Source organism: Micropterus dolomieu, linkage group LG13, assembly GCF_021292245.1.
Source record: "Micropterus dolomieu isolate WLL.071019.BEF.003 ecotype Adirondacks linkage group LG13, ASM2129224v1, whole genome shotgun sequence".
Classification (NCBI taxonomy): Eukaryota; Metazoa; Chordata; class Actinopteri; order Centrarchiformes; family Centrarchidae; genus Micropterus; species Micropterus dolomieu.
Window position 1 is genome coordinate 4,526,866 of NC_060162.1, and position 17,096 is coordinate 4,543,961.

The 17,096-nt window shown below is 40.1% G+C and overlaps 1 protein-coding gene and 1 long non-coding RNA gene across 2 annotated transcripts in view; one reads left to right on the forward strand and one right to left on the reverse strand.

Moving 5' to 3' along the window:
* LOC123981652 overlaps nt 1-6,366 on the forward strand; it is a 33,343-nt gene extending 26,977 nt beyond the window's left edge. The window contains exon 3 of the long non-coding RNA XR_006827804.1: nt 830-6,366. This is a non-coding gene — a long non-coding RNA (uncharacterized LOC123981652). The remainder of the gene's footprint in view (nt 1-829) is intronic.
* Nucleotides 1-17,096, reverse strand: part of zswim6 (zinc finger, SWIM-type containing 6) — a 50,303-nt gene that overhangs the window by 4,436 nt on the left and 28,771 nt on the right. Inside the window, exons 3-13 of the mRNA XM_046066660.1 lie at nt 15,434-15,582; nt 15,189-15,339; nt 12,278-12,457; nt 10,527-10,703; nt 9,823-9,969; nt 8,763-8,909; nt 6,699-6,959; nt 3,791-3,926; nt 2,121-2,278; nt 824-987; nt 663-744 (exon numbers count right to left, since the gene is read on the reverse strand). Coding sequence (XP_045922616.1) covers nt 663-744; nt 824-987; nt 2,121-2,278; nt 3,791-3,926; nt 6,699-6,959; nt 8,763-8,909; nt 9,823-9,969; nt 10,527-10,703; nt 12,278-12,457; nt 15,189-15,339; nt 15,434-15,582 — 1,752 coding nt within the window. The remainder of the gene's footprint in view (nt 1-662; nt 745-823; nt 988-2,120; nt 2,279-3,790; nt 3,927-6,698; nt 6,960-8,762; nt 8,910-9,822; nt 9,970-10,526; nt 10,704-12,277; nt 12,458-15,188; nt 15,340-15,433; nt 15,583-17,096) is intronic.

The following is a 17,096-nucleotide window of genomic DNA, read 5'->3' on the forward strand; positions in this document are numbered from 1 at the left end:
GCATATAATGAGCAAACTATTATGTTATTATGTGGGGTCGCAGGTTACGTTAGAAGAAGTTGTGTTTAGAGTTTGTTGTAGCTTTAGCAGCTCTGTCCTGCTCGTTATTCGGGGACCAACAAATCAAAAATTCAGTCAGTCCTCATCATCCTAAAAGTGTTTAAAAATACAAACAAGACAACATTTTCTGTGCTGATTCTCAAATTCAGATCCACAAATGTTTTTCTATAGTTGGCGTTCCAAACAGGGTCACGTTATAAATGATAATGTAACTAAAGTGTTGTTTCGTTCTAATACTGTACAATATTATTTGGGCTGATTTGATTTACACTGTAAAAACAATACTGGCGAGAAGCTGACTTTTTGACTGGAACCTGTTTGCTTCAGCTTAATCTATAATATCATGTATGAAGCCATTAAGTGCACATATAAGACCTTTAAAATGGCCCTTATTGTAAATAAAACAATTCAGCTGCCAACTTGCAGAGTCGGCATTAATTAGCTAGCTCTAGCTCATTTAATTAACTAGATTAAATTTAAATTTTATTAAATTTTTATCAAGGACTAATTACTTAAAAAATACCTCTACCACCGTTGGCATCGTATGCTGTATCTGTGCCGTGCAAGGGTCAATAACTTTTTGTTGCGAGACACAAACTCACCAGCCTCAGTAGCACAAGTGACCAGCCACCGAACCATCTCTCTCCTCCGCCAGTTCAAGGTAGACAGCGTCATTCTCATCACCTGTAAGAAACACGGGATTAGCACTGAATCTGCATTACACACGGTATGAAATGTGTTTGTCTCTGTGTGTTTTGTTTACCTGAAGACCCAGCTCCAGGGAGACTTTGAGCAGCGTGATGTCCGGCAGACTGTCCATGAGGGTGGCGATTTTGAAGGCATCCTGGGCCAGTTTGAAGATGTGGGATGCGGAGTGGATGTTCTTCTGGATGGACTCTAACACCGTTTCTAGCTTACGAGCATCTCCTGGTAACACGGCAAACAAAAGGGGACAGAGAAGCAAAGTCAGTCTTGTATTTCTCTCTATACAAACCCATTTTATCAGATATTTATTTACAAAGTCACACACAATTAGAGAAACCCTGTCTTTAAAAGCCCTCGTGTTTAGCTCTTCTAGAGTTTGTAACTGAAACTAAACTAAAAAACCACAGAAATTCAATCGTGTGCAGCCTTATTTTACTTATTGCTTTCAGTCGTATCAAGCTGCGTTTGGTTACTTCTGAAACCCACATTTCCTGCTGCTGCTGCTGCTGCTTCACAATGAGGAAAAACAAACATTTTATTGTGAAGCAGATTGCAAATGTGAAGCTTAGGTCATTTGAGTTAGAGTAACTTTGTTAGAGTTGAAATTTCTCAATAAAAGTTGGTCAACCCCAACTCATAATCACAGTAAACAACTTGTTTTCCTTTGGCCTAGAGTATGCAAGTCTCCAAATGTCTTTAAAAAAGCACTAAATTCAGTTCCATCAACAACCAAAAAAGGCCAGAGAAGGGTCTTTTTTTCTTGCCGGCTGTAGGCACTAACATTAGTTTAATTCTGTTTGTATGTGGTTGTCAGCTGTTGGGAGACGTTAAATATAACTATAAACTAGACGGATTGTGCCGCAGGAGTCTGTTTAATTAATCAATTTATCCTTTTAGTGGACACCATCAGACCTGTGGCGTCACTACTGCTAGCTACGGTGGCTAGGAGGCTCATCCACCCGTAACAGACAATTAACTTTTTCAAAATTTTTATCAAAATCATTTTTAATTGGTTAATCCATCCTTCAGCTTTCTATCACACGCTGGGTCCAGGTCACGTTATTGATAATTATAGTACCTGAAATTGTTATATAGAGCTGGGAAGTCCTGAGAAAATAATTTTGATAAATTTGAATTAATAATTTTATTGTGCTTAATAAATTATTTTAGGCCTTATTGTCGCCACTGGTTTCCCCCCCCATTCTTAAAAAAGGTAATTAACTGCTTTATGCACAGTACCACCTAAAACCAATTCACAATGGCCGGCGTTACACCCCCCTCCTTTGAACACTGTTTCTCCTTAGACGTGCACTGTAGAAAATAATTCTCCCGGGCTTTTAAATATGTGTGTGTACCTTTAGCAGCAGTGAGCATGGTGGAGGCCAGTTCACACTGTTGGGTCTCTATGTGGCTGAGAGTGAACCAGCGAGGGAGGCGGTTGGGCATCACTGACACTATATGGTGAGGCCGAGACAAGTCACCGGAAGGGGCCGTGGACTCCAGGACCGGCAGCCTGAGCACACAGGAGAAAAACTTTATTAGCTCTTTATTAGACATCACCAGGAACGTATCTGTCCAATCAGGAAAAACATTTCATGGGAGGTAAAGAAGTTATCAAAGAGCAAAGCTCCTTTTATAGAATCAATCAATAGTTTTGCTCCACACCTCAACTCAGGTGGATGTTCGCCTCAGGCCACGGACACTGAGAATAAGGAAGAGTTTAAAAATAACAGCTCAATTCTTTTCTCCCCAAACGCCCTCCTGTTATGTCCTGTTACAGCTGCAGTGATACCACATTTCTGTAGTCTAATATTCCTCTTTTGTAATTCAAGTCTGGGATTAAAAAAATATATAATAATTTACATATCATAAAAATCAAAGGCGGTTTAATTTGGGTGAGAAGAAATCAAGTTTCGTAACACCCGTGGCGGTGAGGGGAGGCCAACAGCGTGCATTTATTATTCACACATTTTATAAAACTCGTTTTCAGCAGCTTTGAATTATTTAGTGAATATTCCAGCAAAAGGAGGTTTTGTCATTAAACAGTGCCCCAGATCCAGCCCCTAAATCTGCCTCTCCTTTTTCTCCGTCTATCTCCGTCACACACAAACCAAACGAGACTTAAAGGAGACGAGGAGTGGGTCACATGCAAAGGTTTTGTCCGATCCAGGGCCGTAACTCCCCGTCTTAACTCTCTTTACTTCTGTTCATCATATGCCGGGTTCAGACTACATGATTACAGCCCGACTAGACAGATGCAGGAAATTAAACTGGCTGTCAGACCTGTCAAATAATAATTTTATCCCGTGTATAAAATTTTTCATCTATCTGACACTTTGATACAAAGCGACTTACAATTGCTATACATGTCAGAGGTCGCACGCCTCTGGAGCAACGGTGAGTTAAGTGTCTTGCTCAGGGACACACTGGTGGATGGGTCAATGTGGGAATCGAACCCGGGTCTCTCACACCAAAAATCTCTTGCCCTGCCTCTTCCTATTTCTCTCTCCCTGTATGTGTCTAATCAGCTGACTTTCCCCATCAGCAGTTTATTCTGTAAAGTCGCCGACAAGACAAAGACTCTGTTTTCACAGCAGCAAGTGCGGCGCTTGTGGGAGGAGCCTTATTAATGACGTAGCCTATTAAAACAATTGAAACCAACGTGGTACCCAATGATATCTGCAGTGTTGCTTTACCTGATCCGTGCTTGTAAAATATTCACCGTGTCCGCGTCTTGTAGCTTAATAGATAACATCTCACTCTGTGTTTCTCTGCAATATGCTAAAATAGGTCGCTAAATATTCTTTGGCGGCCGTTTGCCGGCTAGCCCCAAGTCTATGTGGGACACACTGTACAGGTCAAACTCAGTAAGACTGCCGTCGTGACTTTGACGTAAAAGTGAGCAGGAGGCTTATTCACACGTGAGACTAACGTGTTAAATTGCCATCAGATGAAGGTAACGAGGTACACGTTTTAAAAGTTCTTTGAGTACACTCAACGGCTTTAAATGAGGGGGTCTACTCACCGCATGGCCCTCAGTGCAATTTTGTACGCCAGTTCGGCGTCATGAGGTAGCAGAGAGGTGAAGAGATACTTGGCAAAAGTGTGCATGGGGACACTTTCTCTGTAGAGTAATTCCCCCAGACCACTGTAAGGACCAGCTGGAAGAAACAGAAAAAGAGAGGTCGATGTAAAAAAAGAGAGTTCTCAGCATGCAGAACGGAGCTGCATGATAGTTCCCGTATGACTGGACAGTGACCTTGTGTATGGGATTATTATCTTGCCTGATGTATCACTGATTTAAACACACAGGCTGTTGGGAAAAGTATGACTCAGCTGCTCCACATGTACAGACTTTTTCTTCTTACTTTAAAACAGCATCCCAGCACATCCAGAAACAACAACTCTCATGTAAAGCAAAGAGAAATTACATGACTCACAAATGAGCTGTCGTGTCCACCCTTTATTCCTCTGTACAGTTTTACTTAGTGCCAAAACATGTCGCAAAACAAAAAGGAGTCAATAAAATTACTTCCATTATTGCTTTTCTTTAAGAAAAAAATTTGATTAAATGTAATCAGTTTAGCTGATCTCAAGATATATCAACCTTTTAAAGTATAAGGCTAGCGTCATTTTTTGTGAAACACTGTTAGTTTTGACTTCTCTACTCAGCCCAAGTCCATTGGTTTCTTTTTTTTTTTTGTTATTTTTTGGGGAAAAAGCTAAATAAGTTTGATTAAAACTGCACACTTGTTTTTTAACAAATGTTACTCATACGGGTAATATTTTAGCTGCGGATGAATACACATGTAGTGCTCTAGTGAGTATTTCTGGCAGCCTCCTTCCAAATATAAGATGCATGAATAGTATGATATATATGAGCTGGTCAGATTACAAACGAACTGGGATGTAGGAAAAGGAGGGAGATGAAACATATGCAACTATTAGAAGTGTCTGAAGTGAAGTTATTGATGCATTAGTCTGAAAGAAGGAATAATTTTTCATCACAAATGTTGCACATCATTACAAATTTTGAAAGCGGGTTAAAGGATAAATATGGTGTTATTTACTGATTGTTAACAAATATCACAACACAACAATGTGATCGTCAGTCTCTCAATACTCCCAAACCCATTTGATGACTTAAATCTTTAAACAGCTCACAAATATATAGTTTAATTTTAAAATTGTAATTTCCTAAAACAGCTGCTCACAGTTGTTTTTAATCAAACAGGAGGAAATAGTGCACTTATTTGGGAACCATTTTCAGCTGCGGATGAATCCATAATTGGTGCTCTAGTGAGTATTTGTGGCAGCAGGCCGGTGAATGTGATGAAGGAACAACTCAGTGCAGCAGTGAGGCTCACTGATGTGTTTTTAATAGTTTTTGGACAACAATGGAGCTCTATGGGCCAGAGGAAGAGGAGATATTTGGCTGTGATAAACACACAGCACCTGTTAGTAAGGATGAAATAAATGTGAGGAAACTAAATTTATGGTTTTAAAATATAAAAACAAAAAGACATGTTATAACCGCTTGCCTCGATAAGATAACAACAATGACTTCCTATGGGCCTTTATAATCACAACCAAACGGAGCCATATGTGAGAGGCCGACCGCCTCTATCATTAGTGGGTTTGAAGCGAAAAGCCTTGAACCATGATGAGCCACATCTTCCACATACACACGGTTTCATTATACCCCTCTGTACACACATGCATTCACACAACGTCAGCAAACAGACTGACAATGCAAACAATGTACTCTCACAACTGTGAATACAGAAGTGCAAACACGTTACACGTTCTGCACGGTTAACTCAACGCCACGCACACTTACCGTTGACAGACAATTAAAGTACAAAGAGCTGATTGTGGTTCGGGGTGTGAGACGGGAATCTTCCTGTGTCTGGATAATGTGTCGTTCCCGGGTCCAGTGGGGATTTAAGGATCGAAAACAAAACACTTAAAGGAATTCTCTTATTTGCTTTTTTTGCTGAGTGCTAGATGAGAAAATCAATACAACTCATGTCTGTATGAAGCTAACACGGTTAGCTTAGCTTAGCTCTGTCCATGTAAGATTCAACTCCCTTCCTGCCCCAATAGTTTTAATGCAGTCCCTGATTAATACGTCATCCACTGAATGTTGTTTGTTTAATCTTTGGCAGATTTTTGTTTGGCCGTTTCGCCATGAAATGTTGTACAGATGTTCACAGCCCCCAGAAAATGAATCCAACTACTTGCAAACCTAATGACATTCCCATCAGCCTCAGCTGTATTTTGGTGCCAAGTTACCAACGTTAACATGCTAACATGCTAAATTAAGCATGGTAAACATTTTACCTGCTAAACAGCATGTTAGCATTTTGAAGTTAGCATTTAGCACAAAGCACCACCGTGCTGAACTCGGTCTAAGCATTTGCTTTTAAAAGTGATCAATTTAAGTTAAGATATCTACATTTACTCTTATTTATACTCATTGTATTCTGCTTATTTAAGTATTTTTAAGAGTTTTTTTTTATTGTATTGTACTGCATTGGATTTTATTTCAACGTATGGTTCAATAATTGTTGTTTTTATTTGTGACATGATTCCCTTGTAAAAGACTGTCTCTGTGGGACTTTCCTGTTAAAATAAAGGTTAAATAAAAATTAACTAATTAAATAAAAAGGAGTAAATGTGTTCATGTTAGGATAGGATTCATTTTAGGTTTTTGCTTCAGTTAAGAAGGTTCGCCAAGATAGTGAAAGACGCTTTCTTAAAGTGCAGGTGAAATCTTCAGATTTGTTTTGTCTGACCATCAGTGCAAAATATATTAAATTTAATATCATATAAGACAAAGAAAAGCAACAAATCTTCACATTTGAGAATCTAGAAACAGCAACTACTTTACATGTTTTGTAAAACCTGTAACGGTTTGAAGTCTCACTCACCCTCTAGCAGGAAAACAGCTTGCTTCCGGAAAATCTTCACCAACGTGTCGTCCAAATCAACTTCCTGGAGCTTGGCCAATAGCTGCTCTTCGTTGCGACACACTTTCTCCTGGGCGTAAAGGCCATCTGGCATCACCCTCTGCTGCCCTAAACCAATCAGAGCCGTCTCTACAGCCAGCGACATGAGCGACTCTCCTTCCTCCAGGAAACGCTGCGATGGGAAAACAGGATGCTCCGTCCTCCTACCTGAACCCAGAAACCCTGAGGGTGAACAAGAGAGAGAGGGGGGAAGGGGAGACTGGGTGAGAGACGACTTGGGCGGGGGTGGGAGGGCGTGGACTGAGCAGAGTATTGATAAATTTATTGATCTATTTGTTCACTCTGGTGTGAGTGTGTGTATTCTCCTGAGGATTGTAATCGTGTCTTTTAATGGCTTAATGATGTCTTGGCAGACCTCACCACTCATCCCGGGAGGGTTAACAGTCCCTAATGAATACACACACACACACACACACACACACACACACACACACACACACACACACACGTATAAATAGCAGAGTGCTTGAAGTCTTAATTGAAAACTTTCACAACTTTTCCCGTGCAGCAGCTTCATCAGCTCACCAAGTTTAGAGGAGGAACAAACGGTAACTGAGGCCGGACGTGAGACCTTCCTTTCTGGCTAAAGTACGTAGAAATCCGTCTAACTGAGCTTCCTGCATAATTAATGTGTTTTAATTGGAGTGTTTTTCCTGCTGCATTTCTTATTCATGAGCTGTTATTGGAGGATGACTGGGGGCCAATCAGCACGTCTGTGTCATCACTGCTGATTGCAACCGGAGGGCCTGCAGCTCTGACAGGAAGACACAATCACTGCAGTGTAAATGTGTGCTGAATCTGCCAGTGGTGTACAGTAAGTACATTTACTAAGTTCTGCACGTAACAGACATTTTGAGGTATTTTACTTGAGTATTTTCATTTTGTGCTACTTTATACTTCTACTCCACTACATTTCAGAGGGGGATATTGTTTTTTTTACTCCACTGCAGTTTTTTTTCTGTAGTTACTAGTTTACAGATTCACATTACACAAACATTAATTATATATATACATACACATATGTGTTTGAGGCCCAAAGAGGTGAAATGATTCAATATATTATATTTCACATAAAAGCAAAGATTTAAAAGTCCAAAAGTGTACATATATTTGTGTATAAGAACTTATTTGTTTTGTTTTCGCCATTAATCATCTCATGACCCCTCAGATTTATCTTGTGACCCTTTGGAGGGGCCCGAGCCCTAGGTTGTGAACCACTGGACTGAGATAGTTAACAATATATAAAGTAGTTAAAACTAAATTTTTTAAAAGATAACTTTAGGGCTTCGTAGCCTTTACTCACGACAGGACAGCTTAAGAGTGAGAGGAAATAAGGGAGAGAGAGAGTGGATGACATTCAGGAAAGGACCGCGAGTTGGACTCGATCCCGGGTCGCTGCGACAAGGTTTAAGCCTTTTGTACATGGGTCGCGTGCACGAGTGATAGCTAGCCAGTGCCCCAAGCATGTTTATGTTAAACACTTTTAATTTATTGTTTAATTCTCAGGAAAGAATACAGTATACTTTGCGAGTGGCTCTCTACCGAGTCACATGCACGCCAGGAAACAACATTTGGTGTAGCTGTATTGTTGTCCGAGTAGACTTTTAGAGTCGTAAGGGCTTATACACTCCGTACAGTGCCAGAAACAGGTCGTGATAACGAAAAGGAAAAAAGGGAGGATTGTTAAACTGGGCGCGAGCAATGAAAAACGCGATTCTCCGAGGAAAATGAGGAGGGTTGGCAAGCTCTAAAATTGATGCATCCATATTAAAAATCTAATAATATCAGATACAATCAGATATCAGTCACAGGAGACGTTTTCCTGCAGAGCAAGTACTTTTACTTTTGATACTTCAAGCACTTATTTGCTAATTTAAGCTTTTACTTAAGTAGGATTTTGAGTGCAGCACTTAATGGAGTATTTTTTTAATGTTGTACTGGTACTTTAAGTATCTGTGTTTGTACCTGAGAAGTCGAGCATGGCCGTGGCGCTGTCCTCGCTGACCCGCCCCGTCTCCGTGAGGGTGCTGAACAGGGTGCCGATGGGGTCCAGAGGGTGGCCCACCCAACCCTCCAGGTTGGTGACTGATGTTATGCCTTTATGGAGCAGCTCTGAAGTCACACACACACACACACACACACACACACACACACAGTTAATTTACTGTATATTTCTTGGTGTTACAATCAGGGTTTCTACAGTGTTAAATATTTTTTAATTTAAGGCTTTTTAAGACCTTTTAACATCACACAGAAGGCAAATTAATCTTGTTTCATGGTCAGACCAGTAAGTACGTACATTTATCTCATTTTTGTCAGTACTTCCCAGATGTATGATTGATTAAAAAATAAATTAAATCACTTAACATGACCTGGACCCAGATACGATGCAGGTAAATTGATGGATGGATAAACCAATAAATTTATTTTATTTAAGCTTCTGCTAAAATCAATAATTTGATATAATAAGCTTCAGCGATGCTGTAGCTGCAGCAGTGACATTGCAACAATCCTACTTTTAGTTTATAGATGTATAATGTCTCCAGACACCGACACAATGGTCAATAAAGAAGTAAGTTTGAGTTCTTTTCTTCCATTGCTGTTAACTGTATTGCTGCTCTCAGCACACAGTGATTTATTTGCCATTTTCCTTCATTTTCATCGTAAGGAGGTAAATCCATGAAAGAATGCAACATTTTTGTGGCTGGTAAACATGCCCAGGATGAAATCATCAATATATGAAAGCTTATAGACCAGTAAGTCCGGTTCTTTGGAGTCTTGAATGCGAGTGTTAAATTACTCAAATCATGCTGGAGTTCCCTTTGAACTTCTCCAGAATCACAGAAGCTTTGTTTACAAAAACTGTCCCACACCAAATTCATGCTTTTTATTCTTAATCAGCCGTAAAATGTTTTATGAGCAAAAACATATAAAAGAGACTTAATAGCAACTGAAAAGCAAAGTAAGATGCATAATTGAAATGTAAAAATCTACACAACAAAAGACTGAAGCACGGTAAACTGACCTTTTTTGTGAGCTCGGAAGAACTCCAGCTGTTTCTGCTGTTGCCTCCGCAGCGTGTTGACTATAGCGATGGCCAGTCTGAGTGCTTCCTTGGGGTAACCGTGTGATCTCAGGGCATCTACTCGGGCACAGGCAGTCGGGACGTGCTCTGCGGGAGAAGAAAAGAACATATTTTGATGTAAATTTTTTTTTTTTAAATTTGCCTTCCCTTTTTAAAATAGGTCATATGAGGCTTTTTCCTGCGTTATATTTCTTTTTTCTGCACGTAATAGGTTTGCAAAGTGAAAAAAGCCCAAAGTCCACCCTAAAGGGAGTTCCCATCTACCACAGAAAACACTACTCTTGAACTGCCTGAAAACAGCTTGTTTGTAGTCGAGCCTTTACTTCCGTAACCTATCTGCGTCACTTTTTTACACATGTCATAATGCTCGCCTAGCTGCTAGTGTGGCACGCCCTCACACATGGAGCTGCAGCACACACAGACATCTGTTTGGCTAGTAGGTGTTAACTAGGTACTGTGCATTTGCAACTGCCAATATAGATCAAATAGAAGCGAGATGCTTCACTCGGTAGTTCAAACAGAGCGTTCAACACATAAAGTGAAAAGAGGAACCATGTAAACCTATTCTGGTTCAGCCCCTAAATAAAATAATGAACCTGAAAATGAGCATTATATCTATAAACCATGTGTCCCTGCTCTCTCACCGTGCCACATGGGCCACCCTCTGGCGTCGAAGAGGGAGCTGTCGAGGTTGCCGTGGTAGCAGTAGTTGGTGTAGTGGTCCTCTGTGATGATGTGCTGCAGGTGGGGGTCCTGCCAGTGCAGGTCACAGGCCTCGATCGCTCGAGTGAACACCGTCCGGTGAGGCCGAGTCAGTGAATCTGCGAGAGACAAACACGAGACGTCATGCGTTTTAAAAACCCACATCGTAAACTGTGAGGGGGAGACACGAGGCAAAGATACTGCTCGAGGTGCAAAGGTACAGGTGCATGCTGGGAGGTTAGTTGTTGTAGTTTGGCTGCTTAACAACAGTTAGCAGTTGTAGCGGGTAGCATTACTGTGACACATGGCTGATGGAGGCAATTAAAGCACGATTGCTGCAATTAGTGTCAAAGTGTGTCCTCAGAGTCATAACTCAGTCGAATATGATACACATATTTTTAGATTCAGTCTATCTTTAACTATCCAACAATATCGTTATCTCCAATGTCCATCATGAATAAACGTCAATAAATCTGCTTAGAAATCTTGGAAAATACTTTCAACACAAAGCCTATTTCTCTCCAGTATTGTTCACAATCTGTCAAAATCTGTGTTAGTGAGAACTTCTCCTTTGCATAGATAATCCATCCACCTCACAGGTGTGGCTTATCAAGATGCTGGTCAGACACGTGTGCCTTAGGCTGGCCACAATAAAAGGCCACTCCAAAATGTGCAGTTCCAGCAAAATGGATGTCGCAAGTTACGAGGGAGCGTGCAATTGGCATGCTGACTGCAGGAATGTCCTCCAGAGCTTTTACCCGTGAACTGAATGTTCATTTCTCTACCATAAGCCGTCTCCAAAGGCGTTCCAGAGAATTTGGCAGTACATCCAACCGGCCTCACAACTGCAGACCACGCGTAACCACACCAGTCCAGGACCTCCACATCCAGCATATAACTCCATATAACTTGCCTAAGAATCGTCATGTTTTTAAGTTTTCTTCAGTTTCAGTTATGCGGTGATAGTGATACATCTATGGCTACGCTGCAATCGGCATACTTTTAAGAAGGTGCCAATTTGCAAATATAGGCAAGAAAATGGGGCTCAGGTTGTAGAACACAGCAATCACTGACTCATGACAACACAGTTCTTCCTGTTTACATCCCCCAAAATATGGGAACTGTAGTTCTAAAAATAGTAAACATAATACAAAGAATAATAATAAGAGCAACAAAATACAATTATATGAACTTGTTTCACTATCATTATTTGTCTGGCTCAGAATGGCACTCTCTTCTGGGGGGGCAGTTGTCTTGATTTGAACCACGGTCATTGCAGGATTAAAAAAACGTCGATAACGCGACAAATACAAGGCCATTACGGACAAAACTGCAGCAGTAATACCAGCGCCTGTCTTTTCATTCGAAACGGTTTTATTACCTCCTGACGTGTGTATTTTCTCTGATTTAGTGGAAAAGGCTGCAGGACATCAACTGTGTTATTAGGCTTATTCTATTAGCCACACTAAAAAGGTAATAAGGCTTGCAAGTACAGAGATTGAAGGAAGGAGACTTGATTAAAAGAGAGGGGGGAGGGTGCAGAAAGAAGACTTAACAGTGTTAATACAGGAGGAGGAGGAGGAGATGCTGCAGGAGAGAAAGAAGAGCTCAGATGAGAAAAGACATACAGGAAAGATTTGGAAATAAAAAGGAAGTGAGGCGACGTCTCGTCTACAGCCAGGTGTCATCTCACCTGGAGCGCCAGGAGCGCCCTGGGGCAGAGCGTTGGTCAGATTGGTCAGTTCGCTGCCATGGTTACCGTCCTCCAAGGGGCAGACGTCCACGCTGTTCCACCTGCGAAGCTGTCGAAGCCAGAAACCCTTCTGCTCGGGCTTATAGTGGGGGTTCAGCACGATGCACATCCACAGGGCCCCTGCACAGACACACACACACACACAGAGTTAAAACACTCACACGAAGAGCTGACAATTAACGTTCCTGTTGATTCACTAGGTAATTAAAATCAACTGATCGTTGCAGATCTATGAATTTGTGACACAGGCAAGCCCCGTAACTAGCGGAAATTAAAAAATCTACAACTTCCTGCAATGCTCTTTAGGTTTCTTGATCATTCACATGAAAGACAAGAAGGAAAACAATCACTATTTTTTTTGTAGCTTATTAAAAAGATAACCAAAAGTAGTTTAATGATTTACTGCTGGTGCTAAAGTTTAATAAAAGTGTTATTTATTATTATGTAACTAGTCCGATTACTAGTGATATCAGTCTCAACAATAGTCTCAAAACAGCTTTGGAAAGGTGGTTAAACAAGTTAAAATTACCTGCCTAAATCCAAACAAAAGGGTATTTTTATTTAGATATGATATGTATTATATTATATTTATAAAGAAGTATGTTTGCAACTGACAATTATTTTCATTACAGGTTAATTTGCAGATTATTTATCTTTGTAAGAAATGATGAAAAATTATTATTTCAGAAATTATCTTCAGATGTCTCATTTTGTCTGACCAACATTAGAAAACCCAAAGATATTCCGTTTAAAATGATATGATACAAAGAAAAGCAGCAAACCCTCACTGCAAACAGAGAATACTTGGTAGTTTTTGCATAAAAATCTACTAAAACGATGAACAGAATATTATAATAGTTGCCGATTAATCAATTGAAATGTTCAAAAGTGAGCTGAGATTATTGTTAATCTCTAAAAACATGAAGACACTGGATACAGATTAGAAAAGGAAAACACATACGGAGAATGAAGGAGGGAACAATGAATATGGTGAGGGATAAATAAAGGATGACAGATGACAAAATGGAACAGGAGAAGAAAAGAAAGGAAGTGAAGTGAAGAAAAAAAAGGGAGGAGAGGTGAGAGGAGGGAAAGGGGGAAGTGAATGCAGGAGGAAGGGCTGGGGGGAGGGGACGGGAGGAGAGAGGCTTTATCCTCCTTCTCTTTGTTAGGGCTGCTTCAAGGACAACAGCAAGGGGGGAAACAGAGCGCTGAGAAGAGTGACGAAATGCAGAGCAAGAATCCACAACAGCAGGGGAGAAGAAAGCAAAAACACGAAGAGGAGAAGGTAGGAAAGAAGAGAACTGACATCACAGTTTGATTATAAGCGAAGCCTGACATATTTTCTAGTTATTTTAATCACAAGCACATGAAAAAAAGTAATTTCTTCAGCTGCCGAGCGGCTGTTCAATCTCGTACCTGCAGGAAAGGTGATTCTGCACAGGAACGATCATATATGCTAACATGCAGATGTTTAGCGGGTGGTATTAATTAATTTGCCATTATAGTTTGGTTAATAAAATACAAATAAATACTGTCTGACACCACCTTTAGAAATCATCCTGAGAGAAAAATTATTGAATTGCCAATATTTGTTGAAATATTATCCCTTAAAACCACAAATGTCAACCTTATAGCATTTGGATTCATCCTCTGGGAACCACGCAAACGTTGACCTGCTGGTGGCACTAGATAAAAAGTGACTGTTTAATAAAAGTCAGCGGGATTCATCCTCTGGCGATCATACACTCATAGCTGTCAACATTGGGATTTGAAAATAAGAGACCCCACCCCGCACGGGCTATCTCACCACCCACACAAAGTTTACATTTAGACAAGGGTATACACACAGTGAATTCTAGGCAATCAATTGTTTTAAACATCCCTGCATTATATAAATTAAAACACAAAAGGGCACGTTACTCAGCACTTACACGTTCACTAATATTACTTGAACAAGGTTACATCACTTACACATGTATGCTTCAATTGTGACTGTGAGAGAGGTTACGAAAATGGATGGGAGAGGTGAGTGAGAGAAATTCCTCCCATTTGGTGAGATACTTTCACAAAACTTTTTGGCCATAAATCTTCACGCTGCCCATCACTTGATGTTGCAGCTAATGTTTTACATACTGCCACCTGCTTTACCGGAGGCCAAGGTAGCAAACACATCAAATACACCTGGCGGGGTTTTTAGAAAGGTTTAAAAATACGGGAGAAATATGGGAAATATTTAGACGGGAAAGAATGGTAAAATACAGGGTTGACAGGTATGTAAATTTCATGGCAATACATCCAGGAACAGCTGTGATATTTCAGTTTGTGTTGAAGCGCCGAGACGTTAAAGCTTGATATTATCAAAACAAAGTGAAGCAAAAAGGTCTCAATTAAATCCACGTGCTGAATAATAATTATAAGATAATTATCAGTGGAGGGGGGAGGGGGGGAGTGAGAAAACAGCAGGCTGTGGATTAATATTTTACCCCTGAAATGAAGAATGTTTTTGTACATCTTCCCCTTTCTTCTCAGGGAAGACAGATTAATTAAACCTTTACTGCTGCTATAGACAAAACTCTCCCCTTCTTTGATACATGCAATAAAAATGTGAATATATTTTGCCTTGATTACATTTATGATCTACTCTTCCTGAGTTAAAACATATTTCTAAAGCTTTTTTATGCTTAAACTGCAGTTGTTGAATGAATCTACCAGGTCAGTGTTTACAACTATCCATAATTTAGGACACGTTTTTAGTTCTTTTAAAAGATTTACAATTAAGGTATTTCTGTTAAAGTACACAACAGTGATGCAGATGTGTATGCAGCTGTGAAATATGTTCACACAGTACCTAGTTCGTCCCACAGCTGCCGGTACTTGTCAGTCATGGTGGTGCCCTGTTGCCTCCACAGCGCCAGTCTGGGGTCACCCATGAACTGCTCTGTGATCAGCGTTAACATGCGAGCTCCGTTGGAGTCCCTCATTTTCAGCATCTCTCTCACCTGCAGAGACGGGGGGGGGGGCATGGTGGGTAAACGCTGCCGTACACGCCTCCGCAGCGCGATATGAAGTTTTTGTTAGAAATTATCCCGTTACCTTGCCGAACAGTAAGTTGAGCTGCTTTCCCGAGCCGTGGTACCCGCCCTGGGAGAGAAAGAGCTTGACCTGTTCCTGAACTTGCTCCTCGTCCAGATGCCAGCAGTTCTCATCGTCCACGCTGGCGCCCGCCGTCGGATCCGGGGCTCCTGCGCCAAACAAAGTAAATGAGTCAGCAAAACCATTACAAGAGACAAAATGAAGCTGATTTTCATTTATTAGTTTTACTAGATTCAGAGGTTTGAAGAAGTACTGAAGTAAAAGTAGCAACGTTGTAGAAGTAGTAAAACTATTATGCAGAATAATGTATATTATTATACCTTTGGGTTATAATTAGTGGTGCATTCATGTGTACATGACCTTAATGTTGCAGCTGGTAAAGTGGAGCTGATTTTAATCACTTTATTTTCTGCAGGATTGCTTTTGAATTTCACCTTTCGGAATCAATAAAGTCTTATCTTAACGTGTATTTGTTGACCATTTTTTGTATTGTTTAACTTTAATCTGCAAAGTAACTAAAAATGTAATTTATCAATTAAATGTAGTGGAGTAAAAAGTACAATATTTGCCCCTGAGATGTAGCGTAATGGAAGTACAAAGTAGCAGAACATGCAGATACTACATCAAAATACTAATTAGTACAGTACTCAACTAAATGACTAAATGAAGTGACTGTCCACTACATGTAAACTGCGATCAAACAAACAGACATTTACATAAAAATCTGTGTCTTTTTGGGGAGCAGCAGACATCAATGTGCATGAATCAGCATAAAGTTCACCTTTTGCATTAATGCATTGCTGGTTAAACTGATACCACAAACTCCGCAACAATAACCAGCCTACATGAAGTGAAGAACACAGCCAACATTTTCAACACGAGTTACCGGGGAGGATTAAATCCACGAGACACAGCGAACATGAAAACACTACAGAGAAAACAGAAAAACTACAATCTAATCCAAGATACAACCACCAACCAAGAACCTGCAAAGCAAATATTCCTCTGACAGACCTACTAATATATATGACTGTATATAGTCATTGAACTAGTGTACACAATTAGATTTAAAATCATTTATGTTTTGCAGTAAAACTGTGTACATGTACACAAAGTGGAATGAGGAATATTGCGTGTAGCGCAAAGTAGCACATGTTTTACTACAATACGTATCCCAAAATATTACCATTTACTACACAATCAACCTTAAAGTATTCAAAAGTAACTGGGTGTGCTATAAAACACAACATATTATGCCACAGTATACAAAAATACAACATACTACAACATGTACCACAGAGAATTATGATGGACATTATTCACTATTTTCTAGCATTTTGTAAACAATTAGTCGAGAAAACAATCGGCAGATTAATCAATAATGTAAATAAAGTTGTGTTGAGGGCCTAATGTACTGTACCCGGAGCCACAAAGTACAACAAAAAACATAAATTACCAGAAAATACCTGCAAGAACCACTAACCTTGTATTCCAAAAAAACCCCACCTAAAAATGTCACAAGTAAATTAATATATAGCCTACCAACTGGTACTACAGTAGTAGTAGTACAGTACAAGGTAAACCAACATACCACAAAGTCAACAACTTACACGTGATGTGTACCGCCTACATCCTTCAGATGATAAGCTCTGCAGTGCACAGA